General features: G+C 58.4%; 2 protein-coding genes across 8 annotated transcripts; both read right to left on the reverse strand.

Annotated features, from left to right (window-relative positions):
- Positions 1-56: 56 nt before the first annotated feature.
- Positions 57-19,077, reverse strand: ABCA7 (ATP binding cassette subfamily A member 7). 7 transcript variants are annotated; one of them, XM_040240227.1, is made up of 46 exons: positions 16,955-17,117; positions 16,775-16,868; positions 16,457-16,598; positions 16,261-16,379; positions 16,048-16,124; positions 15,685-15,765; positions 15,241-15,451; positions 15,008-15,147; positions 14,622-14,738; positions 14,230-14,397; positions 13,871-14,088; positions 13,408-13,584; positions 12,851-13,073; positions 12,494-12,715; positions 12,197-12,398; positions 11,829-11,939; positions 11,436-11,607; positions 10,919-11,050; positions 10,676-10,815; positions 10,317-10,454; positions 9,852-10,036; positions 9,691-9,763; positions 9,133-9,335; positions 8,828-8,876; positions 8,517-8,621; positions 8,287-8,441; positions 7,943-8,067; positions 7,759-7,857; positions 7,338-7,625; positions 7,082-7,114; positions 6,802-6,979; positions 6,546-6,715; positions 5,931-6,108; positions 5,580-5,695; positions 5,166-5,310; positions 4,949-5,072; positions 4,460-4,589; positions 4,268-4,388; positions 4,118-4,180; positions 2,708-2,814; positions 2,348-2,489; positions 1,525-1,659; positions 1,346-1,449; positions 1,096-1,188; positions 410-650; positions 57-308 (listed from the first exon to the last, which is right to left on the reverse strand). In XM_040240227.1, the coding sequence occupies exons 1-46, from the start codon at positions 17,018-17,020 to the stop codon at positions 162-164; spliced, it is 6,459 nt and encodes a 2,152-aa protein (XP_040096161.1). In that variant the 5' UTR covers positions 17,021-17,117; the 3' UTR covers positions 57-161. The 7 variants fall into 7 exon arrangements, with proteins under 7 accessions (XP_040096161.1, XP_040096159.1, XP_040096160.1 ...); XM_040240225.1 differs by having other exon boundaries at positions 4,118-4,388; XM_040240226.1 differs by lacking the exon at positions 16,775-16,868 and having other exon boundaries at positions 4,118-4,388; positions 16,955-19,077.
- On the reverse strand, positions 19,078-27,267 carry CNN2 (calponin 2). Its single transcript, XM_040240238.1, has 7 exons — positions 27,119-27,267; positions 22,586-22,707; positions 22,043-22,109; positions 21,798-21,935; positions 20,799-20,915; positions 20,533-20,679; positions 19,078-20,073 (listed from the first exon to the last, which is right to left on the reverse strand). Exons 1-7 carry the CDS (start codon positions 27,179-27,181, stop codon positions 19,798-19,800), a joined length of 930 nt encoding a protein of 309 aa, XP_040096172.1. The 5' UTR covers positions 27,182-27,267; the 3' UTR covers positions 19,078-19,797.
- Between the last annotated feature and the right edge of the window lie 537 nt (positions 27,268-27,804).

Genomic DNA, 27,804 nt, shown 5'->3' on the forward strand with positions numbered 1-27,804 from the left:
CAGAGCCATTTTGGGATGAATATGCAACCTGACACAGAGACACAGGGACACGGTGCTTCACACCACAGCTTCCCTTTATTTCCTCCAGGGCCTCTGGAGTCTGGGTCAGGCTTCAGCCCCTCTGCCCTGCTTTGGTCCCCCAGCTCCACAGAGGAGGAGGCTCAGAGGACCGTCTCAGCCATGCTGTGATCATCGAGGAACTGGGTTATGAGTTTGGGGTGCTGCGGGCCTGGCACAGGGTCAGCCCCCACTTCTGTCTCCTTCTCATCTTCCTCTTTGCCTTGATCCTTGGAGAAGTATAAGAATACCTAGGGGTGGATGGCCCAGGGAAACAGGAGGGGAGGTCAGCTTGAGGGCCTAGCCCCCAACCCCATCTTTACCCCCAGCCCTGTCCTGGCGTGGCAGTCACCTCCTCCAGCGTGGTCTGGCTCACAGAGAAGTCCTCCACGCCATGCTCTGCGCCACATGCCGCCAGCAATCCAAAGACGAGTGCCAAGGTGCAGCGCCCTCCTGGCAGCAGCTGGAAGCGCAGGCGGCCACCATGTGCCTCCTGCAGCTCAGCTCCTGGGAACGCCTGGGCCACAAAGTCGGCCGCCGACTTGGATCTCGACAAGGGCACCCTCAGGGTGAGTGTATGGCCACCCCCGAATCTGGGGTGGGGTGGGGTAGACCATAGCTAATGGACCCGCCCATACCATCTTCCAGCCCTCTTCTAGCCCCACCCCTATACTTGGTTCCTCTAGACCCCCAGGCCAACCTGACCCCAACCTCTGCTCCTAGCCCCGGCTACATGCTCATCTGGTCTCTAACCCTGCTGCTCCCCAGTCCCACCCACGCAATGCCATGCCCCACTGCAATAACCAGGTCATACCCACTTGCTGGACCCTCTTTGGCCTCTGCCCATGGACACATCTTCACCCATCAGACCTCCTCCCCATCTCGGTCCAGCCTTGTCTCCTCTCCTGGACAGTCCATGATCCTTGCCTGTTCCCTGGTTAGAACCCAAACTGGCCCCACCTGATCTCCCCTCCAGGCCCACCTACACCCCCACCCTGATCTGCCCACATCCAGGCCCTGAGGCCTTGCCCCACTCACCTGCCCTTGAGGTGCTGTGCACTGCCCAGGCAGCGGAACCGCCCATTCACCATGATGGCCAGGCGCGTGCAGAGCGCCTCGCACTCCTCCATGCTGTGGGAGCCCAGTGACATGAGCTCCAACCAGGCCTGGACCCACGGCGCTTGGCTCTGGGCTGCCCCTCCCAGGGACCCTCAGCCTGCAGCTCTAGGCCACCCTGTGCTCTGGTCATTTCCTGTCAGTCCCAGACTGCTCTGTTCCCCAGGCCCACCTGTGTGAGGTGAGTACCACGGAGCGGCCCTGCCGCACCACGGCCAGAAGACTGTTCCAGAGGAACCGCCGGGCAGCAGGGTCCATGCCAGTGGTCGGCTCGTCCTGGGCGCAGAGCAGGGAGATGCTTAAATGCGGCCCCTTCCCCCCTACTCTGTCCTCCCATCCGCACACACATACCAGAAAGACTAAAGCCGGGTCCCCCACCAGAGCCACGGCTATCGCCAGCTTCCGCTTGTTGCCACCGCTGTAGGTGCCCGCGGGCTGGTCAGCATACTGACGGAGGCCCAGGCGTGCCAGGCCGTAGCTTGCTGTCTATGGTAGGATGGAGTGGGAAGGGCAGAGTGAGATTGGGGTGCAGGTGAGTGGGAGGGGCTAGGGAGGGGATATAGTGGTGGTTTAGTTACTCAGTGGTGGACTCCTTGTGACTCCATGGATTAGAGTCCGCCAGGCTCCTCTGTCCATGGGATTTCCCAGGCAAGAATACTGGAGTGGGATGCCATTTCCTTCTCCAGGGATCTTCCTGACACAGGGATCGAACCCGGATCTCCTGCATTGCAGGCGGATTCTTAACTGATTGAGCGAGCCACCAGGGAAGCCCAAGGATATGGCGGGGGGCGGGGGGGGGGGAAATTAAAGAGGGTGGGGCCAGAGCCAGTAGGGGCGGGGCTGTGACTGGAGGCAGGGCCAGACCAAGAGAGGCAGGGCCTGGCCAGGTGGCAGGAAGCGAAGTCCTAACCTGGAGGTGAAAGTGGGCGGGGCCACAGCCAGGAAGGTCTAGGAGAGAAGGGGCGGGCCCCTAAGCAGGGAGGGGGCGAGTGCAGCCTGAGGACGGTGGGAAGGGCTGGGGGTGTGGGGGTGGACCCAATGAGTGTGTAGGCGCTCAGGGAGGGCAGGGGCAGGGCCAGAGGACCTAAGGTCGGGGGACCGAGAGCGGCAGAGCCTGTGGTCCAAGGGAGAGATTGGGGTGGGGACCGGAGGGGTTAGTGGGGAGAACAGTCACCTGGGCAACTTGGGCTTCGGGGACTCCTCGCAGGCGTGCATACAGCTCCAGGTGCTCACGACCGGTCAGCAGCTCGAAGATGGCATCCGACTGAGGGCAGTAGCCCATGCGGCGGTGAGCTGCGGCCGGTTCCTGGGCCACGCTGGGGATGGGGAATGGGGGACAGGGAACTCAGGGCACTGGCTGGCCCTGGCCATGCCAGGGGCAAGCAGGGGCCGTGGGGCTCACCCACCCTGATAAGGGACAGGAGGTAACTCACGGCTGGGTCCATTGCAGGGGGACTCAAGGCCAGGCCGATTCTGTCCATACATGCGAGGGCAGGGGAAGGTGGGGAGGAACAAGAGCCCAGGAGCCCCTCACCTGTGGCCTTCCAGAATGGCCTCGCCCCCACTGGGCAGCGTGTCCCCAGTCACCATGCGGAATGTGGATGTTTTCCCTGCTCCATTCACGCCCAGCAGCCCGAAACACTGCAGGTACACCCAAAGAGGGCACTCATAGAAGCCCAGACAATTGTCTCAGCATCTCTGACTTCTGGGACAGGTTTCTTAGCTTCCACTGGGAGGGCTGTGGGCAAGGGGATCCCTGGGCAGATACTGGGGTGTGTGAGTAGGCACAAGCTGTCACACAGCAGAAATGCTAGATGACACACTGCTGCTGCTGCTGCTAAGTCACTTCAGTCGTGTCCAACTCTGTGCAACCCCATAGACGGCAGCCCACCAGGCTCCACCATCCCTGGGATTCTCAAGGCAAGAACACTGGAGTGGGTTGCCATTTCCTTCTCCAGTGCATGAAAGTAAAAAGTCAAAGTGAAGTTGCTCAGTCGTGTCCGACTCTTAGCGACCCCATGGACTGCAGCCCACCAGGCTCCTCCATCCATGGGATTTTCCAGGCAAGAGTACTGGAGTGGGGTGCCATTGCCTTCTCTGAGATGATACACAGCATGTATTTAATCAATGGACACAGTAGATGTTCTATAAAGGTCACTCGCAGTCAGTGCTCCATAAATATTAAGGCAGGAGTTGGCTGAATGTTTCCTGCCATGCAGTGGGTACTGACAGCAAGAGCACCTGGTGAGAATCATGCTGGGCACACAGTCAACCCAAGATGGAGAGGTTGACTGAACACAGTAGGCATTTGCTAAAGAGTGATGGCAATTTATACCAACACACCACAAGTGTCCACAGGTGTGTGCTAGCCCCTAGTAGGTGGCCAGGAAATGGACCACAGCAGACAAGTTTGCACAAAGTAGTTGCTTGAATGTGCATGGGTACAGAGCAGGTGCCTACTAAATATTAGTTGTGAGCAAGTGCTTGATACATATACAGTATGAACTCAATAAATGTTGGTGTTTGATAAAAGTTGATCATCACAAAGGTGGCATTCAATATACTTTTGGTACCCACAATGGTGGGGGGGTTCAACAAGCTTTACTGTATACAGTTGGTACTCAATAAATGCTAACATATAGTAGGTGCACATAGTAACTGGCACATGTATGGGAGCCCAGTAGGTGCTCAATAATAAGTTTATCCTCACTAAGATCTTGTTAATCCTATTGCACAGTGAGGATCAATAAATGTAACCATGTAGTAGGAGCTTCATATTTGTTGGCTTTAAATAGGAGCTCAAATACTGACAGCCAGTAGGTACTCAGTATAGGACAACAGATAACAGAGTAGGTGTTCTATAGGGGGAGGTAGACACAAACATGGTAAACACCAGTGGGCGTACAATAGGGCAGCCTCTCACCCTTGCATCACCTGGACTTACCTCACCAGGGGGGATCCCCAGGCACAGGCGGTCAACCGCTGGTGTCCTCTGCCCAGGGTACACCTGGGAGGATGGAAGTCCACGAGAAAGGTGGGTGGGCCAGTGGAGGCCCCCCAACCCAGCAGTGGAGGCCCCCCAACCCACACCCACCTTGGTCAGGTCCCTCAGTACCAACACATCCCCCTGGGTGGTCCCTTGTACTACCCGTTCCCGCTCACGGGCCACATCCTCATCCTCCTCTCCCAGGGCGGGTAATGGCCTCAGCTTAGGTCTGAGGACAGAGAGATGAGTGGGCCCAGAGCGAGACCCCAGGCCCTGCCACCCTCCCTGGTCCCCACTGACTGTGGTAGGAGGCGGTTGTGGTACTGAAGCAGCAATGTAAAGAGGAGGAAGATTGGCCCCTGTATGAACATAGCCAAGAGGTTCTTGCCGACCACCTCCCAACGCAGGGGCGACTGGAAATGCCCCTCTCCTGTGGGGACATGAGGAAGGACAGGGTCATCTTAGGGTCTTGGTTACTGGGCCTCTCCCCATTCAGGTCACCCTGGGTTCTTAAGGGAAAGCACCAAGCTGAATAGACACTCAACTGGGGTCTAATTGGCATGGAAAACAGTAGCATTGCCACCTCCTTTATTTAGTGCCTTAGACCTCTTGTGACATGACCAAGATGGAATTAACTTTTATGGCTGCTTTGCTGCACTTTTAACTTTGCCTACCCACCCTTCCAGGTCATCTAAGACCTCAAGTTCTCTTCCTAGGGGCTGCTGTTTGTCCCTGCACTGTAGGATTGACTCTTGTCTGGCATTTTCCCTCCTGGAGAGAAGTTCTCACCCAAGCGCTCAAAGGCATCAGCCATGGCCTGGTTCTGCACCATGTCGATGAGGCCCCGGCCCAAGCAGAAGTGAGGAAAGATAAGGAAGACCTGTTTCAGGATCCGGCTCACCTTCTGCAACTTCTGCTCAGGGGCAAATTAAGAAGGAGGTGGGTCAGAAGCTGAGGCTGAGGCCCAGTCTGACCCCAACCCAAGGACCAGCCTTTTGGGTCCCACCTGATCAGAGAAGAGCTCGAGCACGAAGGTGGCCATGCTGCCATTGATACCAATGAAGAGATTGATGCAGGTGAGCACAACATAGGCTGTGCTGGGCACAGAGAAGAAGAAGGAGGCTGGGTACATGAGCGGCGTGATGGACCAGCTGAGGGGGAACAAGAGCCACTGTTATTGCCAGACAGGCTGAGCAGCCCTGAGAAGAATATAGATCTCCCATCCTAAACTGTGCTGTAGACCTCTGTAACATGCTCAGGTCAAGATGAGCTTTTAAGGCCTCCTTGGCATACCCCTGAATAAGATCACACTTGGGATCCTCTCAGATCTCCATATCCTCTCCTTAGGAGCTGCTATAGAGTCCCAGCTCCCTCATCAGAGTCGAGGGAGAACAAGTCCTGGAGGGGCTGGGAACCTCACCCATACAGTAGTAGCAACAGCAGGAGGGCAGGCAGGTTGGCAGGGGCCACATACGCCCTCTGCTGGAAGGCCAAAAAGATGAGCACCACGATGCACGCTGACACCAAGTAGTTACACTGCATTGGAGATGGTGGTCACACCTTCAGTATGCTGAGCTACCAGGGAAGCCCACAGGCATCCTTGGCATTGTGCCCCACCCCAACCTCCCCGTGCTTTGGACAATAGGATGAGGTCTCCATCATCCCCAAGACTTCAGTGGTGCCATCCTAGACAAGTTCCTGACCAGAAAGGGCCAGAAGAGGCAGTGGCAAGTGGTAGCAGGGTCCCCACCCCTCCAGGCGGTCTGCGCACCATGTCCCAGAGAAAGTTTCCAAGCCAGTAGAGAGTAGGGGGCAGGCCCCCCATGCACTGCAGGTGTTTGGCTCGGGTGACACGCTCGTCAATGAGGACAAGGATGAAGCTGGCCGGGACAAAGGACATGGCGAAGACCACGCAGATGGAGACAAGCACGTCCACCGAGGAGGCCATCCTGGGAGTGAAGGGGCATGAGCTGCTCAGAGAGGAGCTGTGCTCACCACTGATGGGACTGAGGTCCCCAGGGCTAGACACAGCTGGTGGGGAATGTCCTGAGCCATTTTGAACTGTTAGGCAGGGAGAGATCGTCCAGGTCTCCAGTAGGATAGAAGTTGATGTGACAAGGACGTGCAGGCAGCTGGGGGAGACTGCAGCCCATGAAGCCTGATGATGCCCCATTACCCTGGCCTAAGGGGTGGAGAGGGGAAGTTCTTGTTCTCTGTTTACACAGCAAGAGTGTGGCAGAGCGTAACTTCAGCTTCCACCACCAGAAACAACAGAGAGACCAACCGGGGTGGGGGGATACATGGGACAGGGGAACACACAAGGTGGAGTGGCACACAAGGCAGAGCAATCACAAGGCGGCAGGACACACGGGGTAGGGGGACTCACAGTGCAGCCTCAGACAACTGCTCCTTGGTGAGGTTCAGCGGGTGACTGAGCGTGGTGATGCTGTGGGTATGGTGGGAGGGGCCTGGTGGCAAGTGGGCACGTAGGAGAGCATTGTTGGCTCGGTTTACAAAGGCCACCATGGCATGCCAGCCCTTGTTGTTAAACCAGATCTGTGATGGAATTGGGGCCAAGGGGTCAGTAACCTGGGATCAGACCTCCCCCACCACAATGCCAGCCAGCCACCGCCAGTTACCACCTTGAGGCCATCCTGAGTGTCCAGACCAACAGCCCATGCTGTGAGGTTGTTCAGGAGGTGGTCAAGCGCCTCGCCTGGTGCGGGGTTCAGCAGTGCCCGCAGCTCCTCCACGGAGTGGCCCACCTCCAAGCCCGAGGGCAGGCCTGGGTCTCGGCCCCCCAGGGAGAAGCCCCCATACCTGAGGGGCAGTGGAGGTGGGAGACAGCTGAGGGTTGGGAGGATGGGGCGGCAGGCAGGCAGAGGGCACAGGAAAGGAACCCATGCAAGGGACCCTCCTCACCTGACCTCGTTCACCCATTTCTTGGTCTTCAGGCTGTGAGAGAGACAGACACAGACAGACAGGTGAGTGGGACAGAGACAAAGATGCTAGGGAGTTGAGTGAGACAAATTAAAAGAAAGAGGCACAGAGGGCCCCCAGGAGGCCCCAGCCCAGAGCCCCAGCCTGGCATCCCCCCAACCCCTCCCAGGACTAGACTACATCCTCCCCACTGGACCCCTGCTATAGCCGGCCACGCCAAGTCCAGGATGGTGCTCACCCTTGGAGCACCAGGCGTGGGTAGGTCTTGACCAGGAAGTCAGACAGGTTTCGGCCCGTTAAGTTCTGGACCACTTCACCAGAGCTGGTTGGTGCCTGGGGTGGCGGGGGGCCACCGGCCGCGGCAGGGCAGTCAGGCAGCAGGCGGCGGGCACCAGGCCGGCTGCACTGGCAGGCAGGGGATGGAGACTCCGGGGTCCAGTTGCCACTGGCCAAGACCTCAGCCACGTCCGCAGGGACATCAGGCACCGAGAAGTGGCAGAGGGCAGGCCGTGCACACGCTGGTGCCCTGTGGGGGTAGGAGCAGGGTGGGGGTGGGACTGGAGGCGCCCTGCTCCCAACCAGGCATAGGGGATGCTCCAGAGCCCAGACAGGGAAACCAAGGCCAGAGAGGAGCCAGGCCCAAGCTGGAGGGCCCTCACCTGCTGGAATTACTTTTCAGGTAAGGCTCCTCCAGTCCGGCCTCCTCCAGCAGGGCCTCGAGTAGGCGAGCGTGTTCAGGGTCCCCTGGAGTGTCATCACTGTATATAGTGGGTGCAGGGTCAGGGCTGTGCCCACAGGCCCCTGGGCCACCCCCCCAACCAGGCCCCTCTCCTCTGCACCTACCTGAAGAAGGACACCTGGGAGCCATACATGCTGGGGCTCAGCCGCAGAGCCGGGTAGTATCCAAACGGGGGTGCAATGAGGCTGAACACCAGTGCCAGGCCCACGAAGAGGGCAGGTAGCACAATCTGAAGGGCCGGCCCATCAGCTTCCCACCCATCGGCTGCCAGGCTCACCTGCAGCCTTCCCTGATCCCGCTCTAGAACCATCCATGGCTCCCCAGTGCTCTCAGTAAAAGTGTTCAGAGTGGGGCATACACCTGGGCTTATGGGGCTGAATTAGGTTGTAGAGTGGAAAACAGACACCGAGGGGCTTCCCCCACAGCTCCCCAGTAGGTGGCCCCTCACCTGAGCAAACAGGCCACGGCGGCTGCGACGGGCAAGCAGGAAACGCTTGAGAAGTAAGGCCCGGAGCTGCTGGCAGGTGAGCGCCCAGCTGTGTACGCGGCCTGCAGTGGCCGGCCCAGAGCCCTGTAGTGCCTGTGTCTCAGGGGCAGAGCCAGCTGTGGGGGATGGGAGGGTCAGTGCTCGGCCCTGGGGACCAGGAGGGGCCACAGGGTGGGGCAGGGACAACTCACCCAGTCCCCCATTCTCCAGGGCTATCTCCTCTGGCGGAACCTGGAGCTGCCTAGTTGCATCGGGACGAGCAATACCCAAGCATCGGCCCTGCCTGGGCCTACCATCTGCAAAGTCACCAGCGTTGGGGTCAGGCTTAGTGTTTGGCCTGGGGTCTGGGCCCGTGTCAAGGCTCACAAAGGAGGGATCAGGAATCAGGGTGGAGGTCAGGGCTGTAGGTTGGGTCATGTTAGCCAAGAGTGGGGACTTGGTCTAAAGTCAGGTTGGACTCTGGACCAGGTTGAGGGGACAGGACAGGGGCCTACGGGCGTACCCTCTGGGCCTGCGTCCACACCACAATCCTCCACCACCTTCAAGAAGATCTGGGAAGACAAAGCAGGGGGCTCAGATAGAGCCTGGGGACACACAAGAGGGAGGGGGACTCAAGGGCCACATATCCCTCAAACACTGGGGGTCCCCAAGCCTCCCTGAGGGCCTCTGAGCCTCCAGGCCTCCACATGGCCCCTGCCTCCTCCCTGGGATGCCCAAGTGTCCATAGCAGACTCTTCTTCATCCTTCCAGGCACCACCTCCTCCAGGCAGCCCTCCTCCTGCCCCCCAACTCATCTAGCAGCCACACCTCCTCCAGGCTGGTGTCGGAGATCCCATAGCCAGCCAGCCCCAGCTCCCCCAGCCGCTGGTCCAGATCATGGAAGAGCTCAGCGAAGCTGCCATCCAGAGCGCCCTTGTAGGGCAGCGCCAGCACCAGCTCATGTGGCAGATCCTTGACCAGCCGTGCGCCGGGCACGTGGCGCTGCACTATGGCCCACAGCTGGGCTGCACCTGGGCGGGCGGCAGGCACGTCAGGGGCCCTGGGGTCCCATGTTGCCCTGGCTCCTGCCCTACTCCCTTGGGGAAGGGGCTTGGGTTACCCACAAGGGACCGGTCCCTGCGGGCAGAGGAGGTCAGGATTAAGCACCCAATGGCAGGACTTGACCTGGGGCCAGGGCCAGAGTCCACTCTGGGTCAGAAGTAGGTTTGTGTGTCAGCTCAGCTCAGGGGTCAGGTCAGGGGTCAAGCCTGGGGTCGTCAGGCCTGTCGCCCTGAACCAAGTCACTGCCCCCCACTGGCCCCTCCCTCTGGCTCTCCCAGCCCCATCCACAGCCCCTCACTCGGGCTCTCCCATCCCTGCCCTCACCGGCAGAGCTGGCCTGGCTGCCTGGCTCCCTTTTCTGCCCAGCATCCATGCTGTTCTTCAAGCCAGTTTCACCCTGGGGGCAGAGGGGCATCAGCTGCCATGGCCATCGCGCCTGGATGGAGTCTTAAGAACTGGGGTTGGAGGTCAGTTCCAGCCCTCACCTTTTTGCTGGTCGCCAGAGGCGGGGGACCTTTGGCCAATGTCAGGTAGTAACCGGAGCCCAAGTGACGTCTCAGGAAGAGAGGAGAGCCACAGCAGCACAGGCGGCCCCCTGCCATTACCGCCACCCTGTCTCCCAACAGCTCCGCCTCATCCAGGTGGTGGGTGGAGAGGATCAGTGTGCGACCTAGGCAGGGGACCCAACCCACACATGTCATCAGGCTGCCCAAGCTGCGGTCCCTGCCCCATGCAGTAAATGCCTGCTGCTGCTGCTAAGTCGCTTCAGTCGTGTCCAACTCTGTGCAACCCCATAGACGGCAGCCCACCAGGCTCCCCCATCCCTGGGATTCTCCAGGCAAGAACTACTTATCCCTTAAAACCCCATCTTCCATCACCTCTTTGTCAGAAAGATCTTCTGGCCTTTCAATCAGCATCCAGGGAAATCTCAGGCCACTCCTAGTTCTTACCTTCACGATATTTGAGCAGCAGCTCCCAGATGCCTCGACGGGAAGTGGGGTCCACACCAGCTGTGGGCTCATCCAGGATAACAACTTGGGAGCCACCCACAAAGGCAATGGCCACTGAGAGCTTCCGCTGCATCCCGCCTGGGTTGGGACAGGGGTCAAGATCTCCACAGTCTTGGGCAGGGCTGCCTCCCTTCTCCCTGCACCTTTCCCTACCCACCTGGACCACAGTGCCTGATTCCTCCTGGGTCCCCAGGTCTGCCCATCTCCTCTGGCATCCCACAGTCCTCAATATAAAGTCCCAGCACCACCCCCCAGCCTCATCTCTGCAGACCTGGAGGCTCCCTCAGGTCTGGGCTCACCTGACAGGTGATGAGTCTGTGCATGTCTCTTGGGGATCAGCCCCATGTCCTGCAGCAGCCGGTCCTGCTCGGGACCCACAGCAGCTGCGCTCAGACCCTTCAACCGCCCATAGAACCAGACGTGCTCATCCACAGTCAGCCTGAGGCCGTGTACAAAAGACAGTGGGGGGGTTACCATGGCAGGCAAGGCCCCAGAGAGCACCCAGCACCCCACTGCCATGCCCCAGGCCCATGGAGACGCACAGGTCAAAGAGCACGTTGTACTGTGGGCAGACACCCAGCCAGGGCCGGATGGCTGCCATGCTGGTCCGGACGTCGTGGCCCAGGACAGAGGCGGAGCCAGCCGTGGGTGGAAAGAGGCCACTCAGGATGGACCTGCAGGTGCAGGGGTCTCAGGGCAGCTTCAGAGGGGAAGATCAGGCTCCCAGAGCAGAGGCACCAGCATTTATAGGGCACCTACTGTATGCCCAGATCAAAGGGGTATTATGTTCCCATTTTATAGGGGAGGGAAGATGAAGCTCAGAGAAAATATTCATCACCTGTCTATTGTGGATCCAAAGTGAACTAAGGGGGAGGTCCAAAGGGAACTGGGGCTGGGGGACTGCAGGGGGGCATCAGGGTCCCCCTTCACTATACAGATAGGGACCTTCTGACCCCAGATGTCCTTTCCCTTGAACAAGTGTGCAAGTTGAGACCCAAGAAGAGGAGCTGGAGGGGAGGGGAGGGGAGCTGTTGGGGGAAAGAAGTGATGGCTGCTCACATTGTGGTCGTTTTACCAGCCCCATTGTGGCCCAGGAAGGCGGTAATGTGGCCCTGGTAGAAGTCCAGGCTGAGTCCGCACAGTGCCGGCTGTGAGTTGCCAGGAAAGCGCTTTTCCAGGCCGCGTATGGAGACCCCCGGAATAAGGCCGGGGGGTGCCTCCTCCACCAGCACTGAGGAAGGAGGGCAGACTCAGTTACCGGCGCCCTCAGAAGCCTGGGGACTGTTCAAGCTGGTCCGTGGAGTCAGGGACTTGTGGGGCTGGGGTATGTGAGAGTTAGGGGAGCCTCAGGACCTGGGAACGTCCAGAGGATTGGGATCCATGGGGACCTGGATTTTGTGGGGGCTGAGAATCCAGACAGGGAAGTGACAGCTAAGGTTTGTCAGGCCTTACCCTTGGGGTCCTGCGCCGTCAGGACTGGGGAAGGACCCTTGGGGGTCTGAGACCCAAACCAGTAGCTCCTCCGAAAGGGAAAGTTCCACGGTTCGGGGATCCCGTACTCGCCTGTGGGGAGTGGTCCTCAGTTACCCCCGAGGCGCTCCCGCCTGGAGTGTGCCCACCTGGGATGCAGGGATCCAAGTACGGGGTAACCAGGAAGCCCCGCCCACCTGCCTGCCTGCCCCAGGCCATCCCTCAAACGCAGCCACCAGTGCGCAGGTGCCAGGAAGACCCACCCTTTCACCTGTATTCCAGGCCCCCTCAGCCCCACCCTGAGGGCACCCGCCCTCAGCCCAGTCTCCCCTGCGTCTGCTGTGGCCCACCTGGGCACACCGCCTCCAGGTACCAAATGGCAAGGCCATAGAGAGTAGCATCGAGCAACAGAAGGCCCGAGACCTGGGCCAAGCTGAAGACATCTGCTGTAGGCCCGGTGCCAAAGTTGTGCCACTGTGCGCCCTCGCCCTGCTCCTCCAGCAGCGCCAGGCTCTCACAGCCAAAACCGAAGGCCACCGGCGACAGAAGGCTCTATGGGTGGGGGCAGGTAGCAGCAGGTAGGTAGGTCAGCAAACAAGGGCAGCTGAAGGTGAGGCACCCCTGCACCCACAGGGCTCGGCTCTCACCGCGGCCACGCGGCCGCCCATAGGCAGCTGGTCCCTCCAGGCCACGCACAGCACGTAGGGCAGATAGAGTAAGAAGTAGGCAAGACCCCCGCAAGCGGCTGCCAAGTTCGCGCGGGAGAAAAAGGCGCTCAGCAAGAAACTCTGGACCACCGTGGCCACAGCGAAAGCCGCCAAGAACAGGAACAGCACCCCCGGGTGGCTGTAGGGGAGGATGTCCCCAAACTGCAGGAGGACAAGGGAGCTGGAGGGAGCGCGCGGATTCGCCCAGGGACGAGCAACCCCGCGAGGCGCCCCCTGCCCGTTACCTCCCCGTACCCACGCACCAGTCCCGAGTCGGCAAGGCGGGGGTGCACGCACCTTGAGCACCAGCACAAGCAGCGCGGTGCTGAGGAGGAAGGGCCCGAGGCAGCTGAGGAACCAGCCCAGCCACAGCGCAGTGGCGCTGAGCCCCATGGCGCGCATCGTGTAGCGCAGCCGAGTCTCCTTCTCACGCACCACGGCCTTTACCGTCAACGCCACAGAGTAGATCCAAGCCAGTGTCAGGAAAAGTGGCAGTGACCGGCTCAGCACGCGCAGGAACCTGGGGCAGTGGGCAGCTGTGGTGGACACCAGAGACCCCCGCGCTGCTCCCATCTGACACGACAGTTTCCGCCCTGGGACCCCAAGGTGCGGCGAGGACATTCGCCCTCCATTGTTCTCGGACTCCTAATGGTGCTGTTAGGTTACGTTCTCCCTGTATCCAGAGACCCCAGACCCTGAAGGATCCCGGCTCCTGCAGCTACAAGGTCACGGGGAGTGGTCCCTCTGAACCGTAGTTCTCAGCCTTGACTGCGTGAATATTCCAGATGGCACCCAGGCCCCCACCCTGAGACCCAGGATCCGGCATCTGGGAGAAGTGAGGAAAGGGTGCTCACGTATCGTCCACGTAGCAGGGGTAGGGCATCTGCTGGAGGTAGAGGCCGGCATGGGGGGTGGTGCCTGTGAGCACGCGCACGGCTGCGCGCTCCAGCAGGTCTTGCAGGTACACGAAGCCACCCCACACGTAGCGCAGGTCCGTCAGGGGATCAGCGGCCGGACCGGGGTCCCAAAACCTGAAAGAAGTATGGGGGTAGCTGGGACCTGCCCATCACAACTTTAGCTCCGCCCTCACCTGTGTACAAACTACCTAGACCCACCTGCCAAGTGCTTTAATCTTATCCGAGAAGCCAAGGCATTGACCCCACCCACCAAGCCCTTGGCCGTGCCTATCACACCATAAACCCCGCCCATCATGCATCCCTACTGGTCTAAGGATTTGGGCCCCACCTACCAAGATCTCTGATAGGTGGCATCGTCCCTAGCACCCCCCCTCTGCTTCCGCCCCACAAGGCCCCCCACCTGTCCTTAATCTTATTGGTTCTTTCGACATCATCGATATCCATGCGGATCTTGATGCGCACGTGGCCATGGCCTGGGGACTGCGCGGGGTCCGGGGAATCCTCGGGCCCCAGGAAGACGATGCCGGCCCAGAAACGGTGCTCGGAGAGCAGCTTCTGGGCCCGCTCCACCAGGGCGGCCTCTGAAGGCGCGGCCTCCAGCTTGTCCAGAGTCACGCACTGCGGAGGAACCTGGGCGTGAGTTCGAGGCCCCAGGGTCCTCCCCTGGACCTGAAGGCGGAGCCGCGCTTCCTCCTAGCAGGCCCTCAGCAGGGCCGCCTCTCCCCTCGGAGACATTTTCCCAGGTGGACGGTCCCTCACCTCCATCACACGGCCCAGTGTGACTGCCAGGTGTCCCACATCAGCGTGGGCCTTCTGCCAGTGGTAGCCACCGCTGCGGGGATTCAGAAAGGCACGAAAAGCTTCCACTCTGGCCCCACCTCCGGGTCTTTGCTGCCTCCTTCCCTTGTCCTGGATCTGCAGGAGTCTCTGTACGGGTGTCGGGGAAGGTGGGGGTCTGCACTGGACATTCAGGGCCTGTCACCCCTCTTCCCATCCCAGTGAGCGGCCTGAGCTCACCGTGGATACCATTCCCCACCTCCACACCCTTGCCTGGAAGTCCCTGCCTTTCTCCCAAATCCTCAGCAGGGGTGACCCTACTGCCACACACCCCCGCCCCCCCCACCCCTCTCCCACTCCCGTCCTGGCCCCACCTGTAGCATGGCGACATTGGCACTATCGTTCAGGAAGTTGAAGAGCTGGGGTCCCAGGAGCCCCCACACCTCCTGGATGTCCTTCAACAGCGCCAGCTCCTGGAAAGTTCGGTTGACCTGCAAGAGGTGGGTGCTGAGGTCCACACCAGCCTTAGCCGTTCATGACCCTTCCCTCTAGTGAAACCCCCTGCCCACCCCTCTTGCCTTCTGCCCTATGCTCTATCCTGCACCTCTGAGCACTGTCTGAAATCTGGAAATCCCTCCATTTCAAACCCCACTCCTGGACCCAGCCCAGGGGCAGCCAGTCTCAGGACTCAGGGCTCTCCTGTGGCCTGGCCCTCTCCCCCTCGGCCGAGGCTGGGACCGAGGGCCCCTCGCACTGTCACCTGGGCCATGATCTGCCGGGTGAAGGGTGTGTCAGGCGTGAACAGTACTTTCCCCAGGACCAGTGGCTTCAGGCGCCTCCAGAGCAGGCGGGACACGGCGTGGGTGTCCAGGGCCCCCATCAGCTCAGCGCAGGTGGGGCCTAGGGCCAGGGTGGGGGCACCATGAGGCCCTGTGCCCACGTCCTGGCCCTGCTTCCCCAGGGAGAGGGGTAGAAACCGGGTTGGTCACTCACTCAGGCTGTTGTCCCACAGGGTCTGCACTGGCTCCTGCCCCACCAGCTCCTTCAGGTCACTGGCCTCATACCAGTTGAGGGAGGGCCCACCTGGTTTGCTGGGACCCCTGGCACTGCAGAGGGCTTCTGCCACTGCCTTCAGGGGACCACCTGGCCCGTGGGGTCTCTGTAGCAGGGCCCACAGCTCTCCCAGGCTGGGAAGCTCCAGGAGCTGGAGGAGGGGGTCACCAGAGGGCTGGGCAGGCTTCTCTTCCGCATGACCCCACCACCAAGCTATAACTAGGGCAGGGCCCTCCACCAGGAGCACCCTTGCCCTCTTTTTCTGCCCCAGCACCCCCACACAACTACTGAGGACAGGTACCCAGGGTTGCTCTGTCATCTCCCCTTCCTGCAGCCCACCCCTCTAGTTTCGTGGCAGGGGCTGAGACTGCACTGGCCTCTTACCTCCTGGGCCATGTCCTCTGCAGTCTCCACAAGGCTGCCCACGGATTCCTGGGCGTGTCCCAGCACAGAGCCCAGGGATTCCTGGGAAGAAAGATGACAAGATGACAATGAGGTTTGCGGACGTCTTACTCGGGATCCAAGTTCCCAGGGGGTCCATGCTATCATAGCCTCATTTTACAAACAGAGAAACTAAGGCTCAAAGAGGCACCTGAGCTTGTTCAAGGTCTCAGGGCTGGAATCTAAGGAATATCACTCCAGGCATCAGAGAAGGCCCAGGCAAAGGCCTGGAAGCTGGCCCCTGAAAGGGGCAGGGTGAAACTCGGTGAGATCAGGGTCCCAGATCTTGCCTTGTCCCCACCTCACCCCTTGCAGCAGTGTCCCCAGAAGCTGAGTGGCCAGGGACAATCCCTCCTTGGGCTGCTCACTGGGCCAGGGAAAGGCTGAGGGAGTAAAGCACAGAAGCCCAGGGTGAGGCCAAGGTTAGCCAGAGCCGTGTCCCACTTATCCCACTCCAAGCTGTGCCATCAGGTGGAGGCACAGAGCCCAGCCCTGCCTACCACAGGCCTGCCTTCTTACTTGCTCGGGCTGTGTGTGCAGCCTTCAGAATGGGTATCAGCTTTCTCAGGCTAACCAGCATCCTATGGGCACTGGGGCCCCCCAGGACAGTGCGAGCATCTGCCAGGAGCCGGGAAACCCTGGATACAGAGAGAAGGCTGGAGGCGGAGGCTAGGTGAAGCTGCCCACCCCTGCCCCGCCGCTCCCACTGGTTTACAGGGAGTCCTTGAAGTTGCTGAGGACGCCAGGCTCTTCGCCAGGGGTTTGCCACGGGAAGCAGGTATTGTTCACGTTGCAGATGAGGCCCTGGAGCCAAGGGATGGTGCCCGCTGAGGGCAGCGGCTTGTTGGGAAAATGACCTGCAGGGACACCAGGCGTGGGGTTCTTGCTGAGTTCCCACCCCCCAGTGACAGAGTGCCCCCCTCAGCCATTATTCGAGCATCCAGTCTGTGCTCCGGGTTCTTACTGGGGCCCCTGTGCATAGAGTGATCACTTCTAATCCTAACCCCAAAGCTCTGGACGCTGGGGGGCTTACATTCATGCTGCTCGAGTGGGGGGTGGGAATAGCGAACGGCCACCAGGATGAAGAAGAGAAAGAGCGGCCACAACAACTCCACCAAAAGTTGGATCTGCGGGGGCAGAATAGGCTTGGGGAGTGGCGGCCTATGGGGGACTGTGGGCCGCCCCACCCCCGGCCCACCCGACTGGACTTTACCGGCTGCCTCCTGCGATACAGGAAATTCTTCCAAAGCAGCAGCATCAGCTGTGTCCAGAAAGCCATGATGGAAATGGACAGCAGACAGGACGGAGGGGTCAAGCTGAGGACGTACTGTGTGGTTGCGGGCAACTCTCTGTCCCTCTCTGAACCTCATCATCTATTTCATTGCTCAGCGTTCTCGGAAGCTCTGCTTGGAGCCAAGAAAACAGTAGGTGCTTATTAAAGGGGCTCTATTCTCCGGAGGGGTGGAGTAAGCCAACGGGAGACCTGCCCGAATCCTTCCTCATATCTGATTGGTTGCGCGATCTGTCGCTTCCTCCAGAGGAGCAGCTGGGGTCCCAAAGGCGAGGAATTTGTCCTGCAGGGGGCGGAGCCTAGGCTTAACTCTTTCATTACCAGTCTCCACCCTAAGCCTTCCTGGGGGTGGGGGTGGGGTCTTCCAGGTCCTGTCCCCTAGCCTCATCCTTAACCCAGGCAAGGATTCCCTTTCCCTCCTCTCTCCTCCAATAATGATAGCTAGGAATATTTTATACTGCTGTCTGGAAGAAGGGCTATCCCAGGCCACCAGAGAGGCGAGTCACCCAGCTGGAAGGGGGCTCCAGCTCTGCCCACCCCTCACGTACTATTCGTCGCTCAGAAGAACCCCAAGATCCAGAAAATGAGTAAGAAGCAGGGGCGCTTCTGGAAGCAGCTATTATTGATCATGTCCCTTGCTTGGAGTCCAGCCTGGCCTACTTCATCATCGTGCACAGGGAGAAACTGAGGCCGCCAGAAGGACAGGGAATGGATCCAGGACCCCTGACCCCCACTTCAGGACTCATTTACAAATAGGATCGGGGGGCGGGGAGCGGCCTCAGTTTTTCTATTGGTAAAATGGGGGAGAGAGCTTAGCGGCGTATCAACTGGGAAAGCGGCTGCAGGTAGGTGAGTCTATTGCCCAACCTCCCCTTGGAGCATTATTGGTCAATTCTGCAGATGCGAACACTCCCCGGCCAGGGAAGGAAAATGAGTGAGTCTAGATTCGGGCCACACCCTTTAATTCCCACGGAATCTGCCTCCTTTCTACCCCCGCACCCTCTCAGGACCTTCCTCAGGACCATCGCACCATTCCAGCCCCCAGCTCTCTCCACCTTCCCTACTCTCCACAGCGGCCGGGGAGAGCGGCTCCTTTAAGAGGAGCCCTGGCCGCTGGCGAGGCGCCCGGGCTGCAGATAGTACCTGGCATCCGGGGCCTGCGGCCGCTGGTCTCGGCCATAGCCCCGCCCCATCCACTTCCATTGGCTTCTATATGCGCCACTCAAAGACCTGGCCAGCTGGAGCCGCACGCGCTAACGCGGGAGGCGGTATCATAGCGAAGCCGCGCCGAGCCGGGTTTCTTAAACGTACCGCTCTTCTCTTGCTGCATCACCGCGAGGAGGAGGGGCCCCCCGGATAAACTCGCACTGGTTGTCCTTGGGACAAAATCGCTAGGCTCTTCCCACGTTGCATAATCGCCTGCAATACCGCAGCTCAGGGTCTCAGGAGATCTTTTCCCCCTCTTTCGCCAGAGGGGGCCCCAGTCCTAACCAAACTCGCCCTGGTACCCTGGGACTCTATTTGTCGACCCAGAAAAGGGGAGTTTGACTAGAATCATCATTTGTTCATTAATTCATTCCACAAACATTCCTCGGTCCCTACAGTGGGCCAGGCTATGGCAGAGGGGGAGGTGGCCCTCAACATTCTAAGATTAGATTCTGGGGTCATAATGATCACCCCGATTTTGAAGAAAACCTCCTGAAGCTCCCCCCTCCAGGAAATTGGATATATTTCACAAGATCATAATGCAAATGAAACAAGTGTGTGAATCCACAGCTTTGAAGGTGCTGGGAAGGGTGAGAACTGTGGGAAAGGCTCCAGAAAGGGGTTGTTGCTGATGGGGCTTTGAGGATGAAGAGGAGTTTGTCAGGATAGAACTCCTCCGTAAGGAGTAAACACACTAAGGCCTGCAGGCTGAATGAAGCTGCAGTCCTGAGGACCCACTCAAGAGATTTGCCCTTTGCCCCACCCTGGAGGCCCCAGAGGGAATCCAAGCCAGGCACCACCCCCAGGTTGTATTGGACACTAGCTCCAACACCATTTCCAAAGACGTTTTATTTACTTTGGTCCACAGTTGGTATTTTCACATTATTTCTTGGTCCTAGGGCTCCTGGGCAGGGGCTGGTCCCTATGGGGGCCTCTGAGTGGGGGTCCCTGTGCAGTACTTGGTGGGGGAGTGGGGACAAGCGTGGGGGTGGAGGCTGGCTTTGTCTCAAGCACTCAGAACTCCACTGTCCTGCCTGGGCCTTAGTGTCCCCACTGGGCCCCTGGGAGGGCCCAGGATTGGTGATCTGAGAGTCCTAGGGAAATCCATGAGGCCTAAAATATTTTGGGATTGTGGCCTGACCTTTTCTCAGCATCACCCCCCCACCCCACCCCCTGCCACCATTCCCCTGAACAAAAAGTATTTTCATTTCATTAAAACTGCCTGAAACTTCTGTGGGTACAGAAACCACAAACTGATCGGCAGAGAAAAGAGAAGCAGGGAAGACGTAACCGGAAACCACTTGGGGCCAGTTCCCCTTCTTGCCTGGGTTTCTTCTTTCCCCTAACAGCTTGGCCTAAAGTCTGTTGGGAAACCTGATGCCTGGAGCTGCCCTGGTGGGGACCCCCCACCCCACATGCATCTGGATATGGCCTTCACCCCTTTCCCCCAGAGTCTCAACTGGCAGCATTCAGACATATAGAAAAACAAGACAAAAAACACAGGAAGACCCAAAAACCCAGATGAGGCAATGATGTGGGGAGATGGCCGCATGGGTGTCTCAGTAGCCTGCCTCCTCCTGGTAGTAGGGAGGGCACTCTGAGGGCTCCCCTGGGCCTGGGCCATCTCCAGCAGCTGCTGGAGCCCCGTCGGCCGCTGGGCCTTGAGGGCAGTACTTGGGGTCGTATATCTGCCGGCCCAGGCCAAAGACCTGACCACTCTGGTTGGCACCCTGTGTGTAGCCCATCTGCAGTGACATGGAGGAATTATCACATTTGTCTGTCCCCAGCTTTGTGTCGTAAATGTGCCGCCGAGTCCCTGGAGCCGTCATGCCCACCTGAAGAGAGAGAAGAGGCATCAGGGAGGGAAGAGGAGAAACAGAACCCCCAGAGGAGAACTTCCTGCGGGTTCCCACACCTTTTCCCGCCTCCCTGTGTGCACTCACAGTGGACATTCCTTTTGTACCGATCCTTCCTAGCCCTGCTCAGAACCCGCTCTTTTCTGACTCTGTGTTGAGTTGACCTGACATTTGGGTCCAGATTCCCTGCCAGCCAGGAAGCTCCCCAGGCTGGTACTCAGGCCTGACGCGGACCTGAATGCTCCAAAAGCATCACACTGATCCACAGCAGGAAAAGTGATGACTGCAGGATCTAAAAATATCAGAGTTGGATGGGCCTCTGGGCATCCTACTTTGAGGGAAACCGAGACACAGAGCTGGGTAGTAACTTCCCTGGGGACACCCAGCAAGCTGAGGCAGAGTCAGGGCAGGGTGTCTAGGGGAACTGGGGCGGCCCACCTGGCTGGCACACTTGTTTGTGCCCATCTGGAGGCTGATGGTCGAGTGGTCCATGGGGGGCAGAATATGGTTTTTGGGGTCGTACAGATGCCGTCTGGTGCCGTAAGCTGTCATGCCAGACTGGCTGGCACATTTGTTGGTGCCCATCTGCAGGGAGGCAGGAAAGGTCAGGCTGCCTCCACAAAGCCTCCAGACCCTGCCCCGAAATTGAGGAGCCACCAGAAGCCCACCACCTATGCTCCCCGATGGAGCAGCCAGGTACCCACCTGGAGCCCAATGACGCACTGGCCCGCCTTCATGGTGGCATCATCAAAGTTTCGCTCCTGCTTCTCTGAGTATTTGACGCCAATGTCCACACCACTCTGCAGCCCCTTTGTCTTGGCCTGGGGAAAAAGTGGGGAAGGAGTGTCACGGTTGGGGCAGCCAGGTCCCATGTATCCAAGTCCAGAGGAGGACCAGTGATCCAGCTGCAACCTGGCCTTGTACCATCCACCCAGCACTGTGGACTCAACGGCTTTCCCTGACCCCTGGCTTTCCCTCCCCAGGCAACAGCCCCACCCTTCCAGCTGCACAGGCCAAGAATTGGGGGCATCCTCACCTCCCATCTCTCTCACCTTCCATCACCTCCTTCTACCCAGCCCCAGCCACCATCTCTCCCCCACACCTGTCCCCTACTCCTCACTGGTCTCCCGGCCTCACTGCCCACACAGCAGCCACGGGGCGGGGGGGGGGGTTCAAAACACAATTACCTGACACAAACCCCCCCTCGTTCCCATGGCAGAAGCTTGCTGTTCCCTCCTCTTGAAACACTGTTCCAGCCTACCCTGGTCTCAGTTTTAGACCCTAGATGTCAGCATCATGCTTTCTTCTCTTTCAAGGGGCTTCTCCCAATTTATAATTTGTAAAGCAATGATATGAAGAGCAAACCCTAATGTGAACTCTTGTAACAAGGTGCCTGTGGAGTATCACTGACTGCATGAGAAATGGGGGAGCCTGTGCAGGAGTGGGGCCATGGGAGGTCTCTGTACTTTCCACTCCATTTTGTTGTGAACCTAAAAATGCTCTAACACATAAATTTTTTAAAAATAGGTTCATTCATTGCCTGTGCATAAAGGGGTGGACTGTGTCTGCCTTGGTCACCCTTGAATTCAAAGTGCTGGGTGCCTCATGAGTGCTCAGAAATCTTTAATGAAGAGCATCTGAAAAATCTCTGCCTGGCTTGCTGTGTGACTTTGGGCAGGTTGCTGACCCTCTCTCAGCCTCACCTTCCCAGCCAGCGCAAGAAGAGACACCTGCACCTGAGTCAAGTTCCCACTTTCAAACAGGTCGTTGGCCTCGAACAGGTCAACAGGATTCATGCCGTAGCTCACCATGGCCTTGATGAAGTTGGAGAGGTTTTCTAGCTGGGAGGAGGCAAGAGAAGGATGGTGAGGGGCCTTGGTCTCCCCACCTGTCAGATAGGGTCCCCCAGCCCCATTCTGGTTCCACTTTCCTCCCCCTGGTCCCTCACCTGGTGCCAGTTCTGCATGGAGCGGTTGATCTTAGGGATTGAGCCCGGCTGCAGTTTATTCATGAGTCTGAGGAGGACACATAGGGTAGGGGGAAAAGGGGAACCTCCATTAGTGTACGGAACCTCAGAGACCCAAGACTCATTCATGGCTTCCTGGCCACCCTCTCTCTGGGCCTAAGTTTCCCCGATTACAATCCAGTCTGCACCTACCAAAGAAACAAAGATGCCAAAGAATGACACCAACCAGTGCTGGGAATCCAATTCAGAACCACTGAGCTATCCAGTGATTCTGGGAATTTCCATGAAGATTTTTAAGATGCAAACCATGGAATGTTTGAACCACAGCTGAATTAGGGGCAGCAAAGAAAGGCCTCCAGAAACCTTAAGGCTCTCCTAAGAGAATGCTCCCTGTTAGAGATCAAAGCAGTAACACAGGAAAAAGAAGAGCAAGAAAGACCACTCATCAAGAAGCAGGAGTCACACACAGCATGACCTCATCCTGCATAGCAGTCAGGGTGCTGAGCACGGTGGACACACACTCACGTGCACAATATGATCCCATCCTTCAGACCCTTCTGGAAGTCTGGGCCAACAGAGAGGCCAGTGAGTCCCTCAATCCAGCTTCGGAGCTCCGCCTCCTTCTGAGGGTCATACTTGGACTGCAGCTGGAGGGGTAGAGGGCACAGGATTGGGGTGAGCCCATTCGAGCTCCTCATGGGGCAAGACCCAGGGTTTCCGGAAAGAAGAAACAAGAGTAGTCAGGAGGTCCCCACACCATTGGAGGAGACTCTTCCCTTTTCCCATCAGCACAGATGAACTCCAGTCTCTCACTGATAAACACTGGGGCTAATCTACCTTCAATGGCGCTAACCCCCCAGGGCAGCCAACATGGCCCTGCCACCACCCTCCACCTAAAGGATCTGCCTCCATGCCCACCACCTCTCTGGTCTCCCAGCACTAGAGATACTGGCCTTTCTCTGTTGCTTTTAAAATTATGGTGAGAAACATACATGTACGACTTGAAAGCTCATAAATCAGTGACATTCAGTGCATTCATGAGGTTGTGCAACCATCATCTATTTGGTTCCAGAACATTCCATCACCTCAAAAGCAAGCCCCTCCCTATTAGCTCTCCCCGCCTCCCCAGCCTCTGACAAGCAGGAACCCACTCTCTGTGTCTGTGGATCGGCCTGTTCTGGATGTTTCCCATCAGTGGAGTCACACCCTGTGTGTCCTTCTGTGTCTGCTTCTCTCACTGAGCATCGTGTTCTCAGGGTTCCTCCATATGTAGCAAGTGTCGGGGCTCCACTCCTCTTTTTATATAATTTTATTTATTTGTTTGGCTGTGCTGCATCTTCATTGCTGTGCCTGCTTGTCTCTAGTCACAGCCAGCGTAGGCTTCTTGTTGCAGTGGCTTCTCTTGTGGAGCACGGGCTCTAGGGTGAGTGAGCTTCAGTAGTTGCAGCTCCTCGGCTCTAGAGCATAGGCTCAGTAGTGGCAGTGCACAGGCTTAGTTGCTTCATGGCATGTGGGATCCTCCCAAATCAGGGATTAAACCTGTGTCTCCTGCATTGGTAGGCAGATTCGTCACCACTGAGCCACCAGGGAGGCCCTTCACCCCTTTTTCTGACTAAGTGATGCTCCTGTGTGTGGAGGAACCACACTGTGCTTATCCGTTAACCTGCTGATGGATATTTAGGTCACTTCCATCTTTTGGCTCTTGTGAGTCAAGCTGCTATAAACATCCATTTATAAATTTTATTTGAAAACCTGTTTTCAGTTCTTTGGGGTACATACCAGGGAGTAGAAGTGTTTGGTCACATGATAATTCTACCTTTAATTTGGAACCACTGAACTTTTCTCTGCTCCTTGAACTGGCCACACTAGTGGCTACCTCAGGGCCTTTGCATATGCTGCCACCTTGGACTCATGTTTGCACAGGTCCCTCCTTTCAATCCAGTTGTGGCTAGAAGGTTAACTCCTTGGAAAGGTCTTTCCTGACCTGGCTGTGATGACCCTCTGTATCCCCCACCCCCAGTCCTTATTATCTTCTTTTTAAAACAATATTTATTTGGCTTGGCTGTTGCAGTATACACGATCTTTAGTTGTGGCATGAGGACTCTGAAGTTTCAGCATGTGCAATCTAGTTCCCTGACCAGGAACTGAACCCAGGCCTCCTGCCCTGGGAGTGTGGAGTCCTAGTCACAGGACCACCAGGGAAGCCCCTGTTTTATCTTTCTAGCTTTTTTTACCTTTTGCGGTATGATCTCCTAGCTGATGGTCCAAGCTCATGACAAACAAGAGGTAACCCAACTCAGGCTCTCTCTCAGTAAGGAGGCTCATCCTCCCCCATCAACACACACTGCCCACAGATACAGCACTGGCTGCCCCCAAGGCAGCATCCCACAGCATCCAGGGAGGCCTAGGACAGGGTGTGTGTGTACAGCCCCAGGGCAGCTCCCTGGAGGGGTGGTAAAAACCTGAGGACCTGGCTGCCCAGCTGGGTGGGCTTCTGCCCAGACCCCATGCGTGTGTGCTCAGTCGCTTCGGTTGTGTCCAACTCTTTGCGACCCCATGAATCATAGCCCACCAGGCTCCTCTGTCCATGGGATTCTCCAGGCAAGAATACTGGAGTGCTCTCCTCTAGGGGATCTTCCCAACCCAGAGATCAAACCTGCATCTTTTATGTCTCTTGCATTGGCAGGCGGGTTCTTTACCACTAGCACCACCTGGGAAGCCCCAACCCCAGACCCCTCTTCACCTCTACTCACCCTGTGCCCACCACGCTCTCTCCTCCACACCCCCTAGGGACAAGGACTCAGAGTTGCCCTTTCAGCCCCCACCTCAATGACCATGGACAGGTTTCACCTCATGCCTCTGTCTCCCAGCTATGTTTGAATGGTCTTCCTAAGGCTTTAGACCTCTAGCCCTCAGACCTGGGCTCCACTTCCTGCTTCCTGCATATAAACCCCTAGACATGGGATCAGGGCTGAGCTGCTCAGAGTGCAGGGGAGACAAAGGCGGGAGGCTGGCCTGTGAACCTGATCTGTTTAGCCCACTCCCTCCTCGGATCTCCTCCCTCTCCTGTCTCTAGTTCCCACGCCCAGCAGAAGGGTGGTGAGGGAGGAGGGGGTGTTATTAGGGTCGCTGAACTTGAAGCAGGCAGGCTGGTCTGGACCTCTGGCCTGCCTGCCCAGCTGGGCCCCATCCTCGTCCTCGACAGCTTGCTGGGGCTGGGGCCAGGGAGGGTCCCAGGCAGGGGTGCCTGGCCCAGCCCCACCCTCTAGGCCGCCTTCCACCCTGCTGCCCAGCTGGCCTTCAGCGCATTCCTCCCCACCGCAAACTGCCAGGAATGCAGCCGCTGCCTCCCTGCTAAATCAGGACCAGCTGTTCCCAGTGGTCCAGACCCCCCAGCCAGCCAGAGATCTCAAGGGTATGCACTGGACCTCAGCCTGCCTGTATGCCATCCAACAGTGGGACTGAAGCCTGGGGTAGGGGGCAGGGGGTCTTCCTCCTCTCAAAGTGGACAGTCTAGAAACCACAGGAACCTGGTTTCCAATTCAGGTGGGTCCCTGAGGTGACTCCGGTGTGGGGGTGGGGGCCCCGCCCATTCTCCAGGCCTGCAGACTGAGGGCTGGTTACAAGGAGCTTCTGACCTCACCCCCCACAGGGCAGGTAACGACCTGCCTCCATCCCACTCCATCGCAGGAAGCTGCCCCCACCCCGCTGAGGTGCTGCGCCCTCACCCACTTCCTGCTGCTTCGGGGGAGATGCCTGGCTGCCCAGGAGGACTGCTGGCCATCGGACACTGCCTATGCCAGGTCTGGGTTCGAGTCCTGACCCTGCCTCTGATCTGCTACATGGGTCTGGGCCATCTGAGCGATGTCTCTGAACCCCATGTGCTAAGCAGGAATCTTAGAGGGTCTTGGCTGGGTGGGGACTATCAACACTCTGCACCCACCAAGGCATTACTGCTGGAATGTGGAATTGTGTGTTCAAGGGAGAATCGATGGGGAGCTTGCCAGGTGACCATGCTCGGATCCTGGGCTTCCCAAATGGGCTGGAGGGAGGTTCCTAGTAGCTCACAGAGTTGAGATGTGTAAATTCTCCCTCTGGTCTGATGACCTAGTAGGGACCTGGGGGCCAGCAGGGCTGTGTCCCCAGTGTGCCCAGGCAGGCTCCTCCCTGGGGCCACATTCCCAGGTGCCTGGTGACAGTGTGTGCCTAGGGGGTGGACAAAGATGACAAACTTCCCTCAAGCTGGAAAACCCTTGTGTGTTGGGCTTAGGACCTCTCCCCCTGCCCTCCGGGGCAGGGATCACTCTCTGCTCCTGTTTCCTTGGATGCGCTGAACCTGCTGTGTTACCTTGCAGAAGTCTCTGCCCTCTTGGGCTGGAACCAAAAGCACTTTCTGAAAAAGAAGTGTGCCCCACCCCCCACGCCCTAGCCCGCATTTTCAAGTTACAAAACCCACATGCTAGGGTCACATTCAGGGGACTGGTGGACGTCTTCGCTATTTCTTTAAGTGTGTCAGATGGTGACAAAGAGAATGGGGAAGGTAGGCCCTCTCGATTCCAACTCCCCTCACCCACCTAGTGCCCCACCTCCCAGGTGTAAGAAGTCGGTAAATTCTTTTGGGGGGCCACACCCTTCTCAAAAACACCTGGCCCGCCCCCTTCCTTCCCCGAAGCTTTAAGTGGTCCAAAAGCAGAAGTGGGGGAGGGGATGAAAAGGGGACGCTGGGGTTCCCTCAGGACCTTCTCAGGCCTTGAAGCGCTAGAGGGGCCCAGGGCTGGGGGGTTCAGAGCGGTGGGCGGGGGGCTTCAGATGAGTAGAGGCTGAGGGAGCAGGGCTGGGTAAGGGGTTGGACCCAACCGCTCCTAGATGTTGCGGGGTAGGGTGCCAGAGCACTGACCTCACTGTTTCCCCAGAGTTTAGGAAGCATCGGAGGCACCCTCGGAGTTTCGGGGGAGGAGGGCCGCCCCCGATGCCCAGGGAGGCCAGCGGGGCGCCCGCCCTGCAATCGCGGAGGGTGTGACGGGCTGGGCTGGCAGAGAGGGCGCTCCCCTCACTCACCCGGTTCTTGACCTCGGCCGAGAGCCCGTATGAAGGCCCCTTGTTGAACTGCGTGGAGCTCATGGCTGGCGGGCGCGGCGCCGCAGGACGGGACGGACGGACCGACGGCCGGGCTGGCGGGCGAGCAGACAGGGGACGCGGACCCAGCGCCCCGCCCCCACCGCTGATTGGCGCGGGGCGCACATGTCCTTATATGGCTGCGCCGCGCCGGATTCCTGAGGCCTCGGGCTTCCTGAGCCCCTGAACCGCCCGACCCCCGCCCCGCCCCCTCGGAACCCCCGGGAGACTGAGGCCGGGAGGGACGGGTCCCCGCACCACGGAGACCTGGCACCCTCTCCTACTCAATTCTGGGAGCCCCCGGGCGCCTCTCCCCATGCTTTCTGGACCTCAACTAACCTTTATACATAATGATGGGAGGGGGAAAATGGTTGAATGAGACCCTAATTCCCTTTGGACACTAATGCGGGGAAGGGGGACCCTTATCTGATGCTTAGAGGCGCCTCCCAGTCTAGGTCCGCTTCTGGAAACCCTCCTAGCTGGGTGGTAGGCAAGGGAACTAGGACAGGCTCTTCAGCGGAGGGGGCCACTGGCTTTGGGACTTTGATGGAGGAATAGGAGTTTGCCAGTCCAAAGGGTATTGTTTGTCCTGGCAGAACAAAAAGTGCAAAGACTTGGAGGGACCATCA

This window comes from Oryx dammah, unplaced genomic scaffold (genome assembly GCF_014754425.2).
Source record: "Oryx dammah isolate SB20612 unplaced genomic scaffold, SCBI_Odam_1.1 HiC_scaffold_5, whole genome shotgun sequence".
NCBI lineage: Eukaryota > Metazoa > Chordata > Mammalia > Artiodactyla > Bovidae > Oryx > Oryx dammah.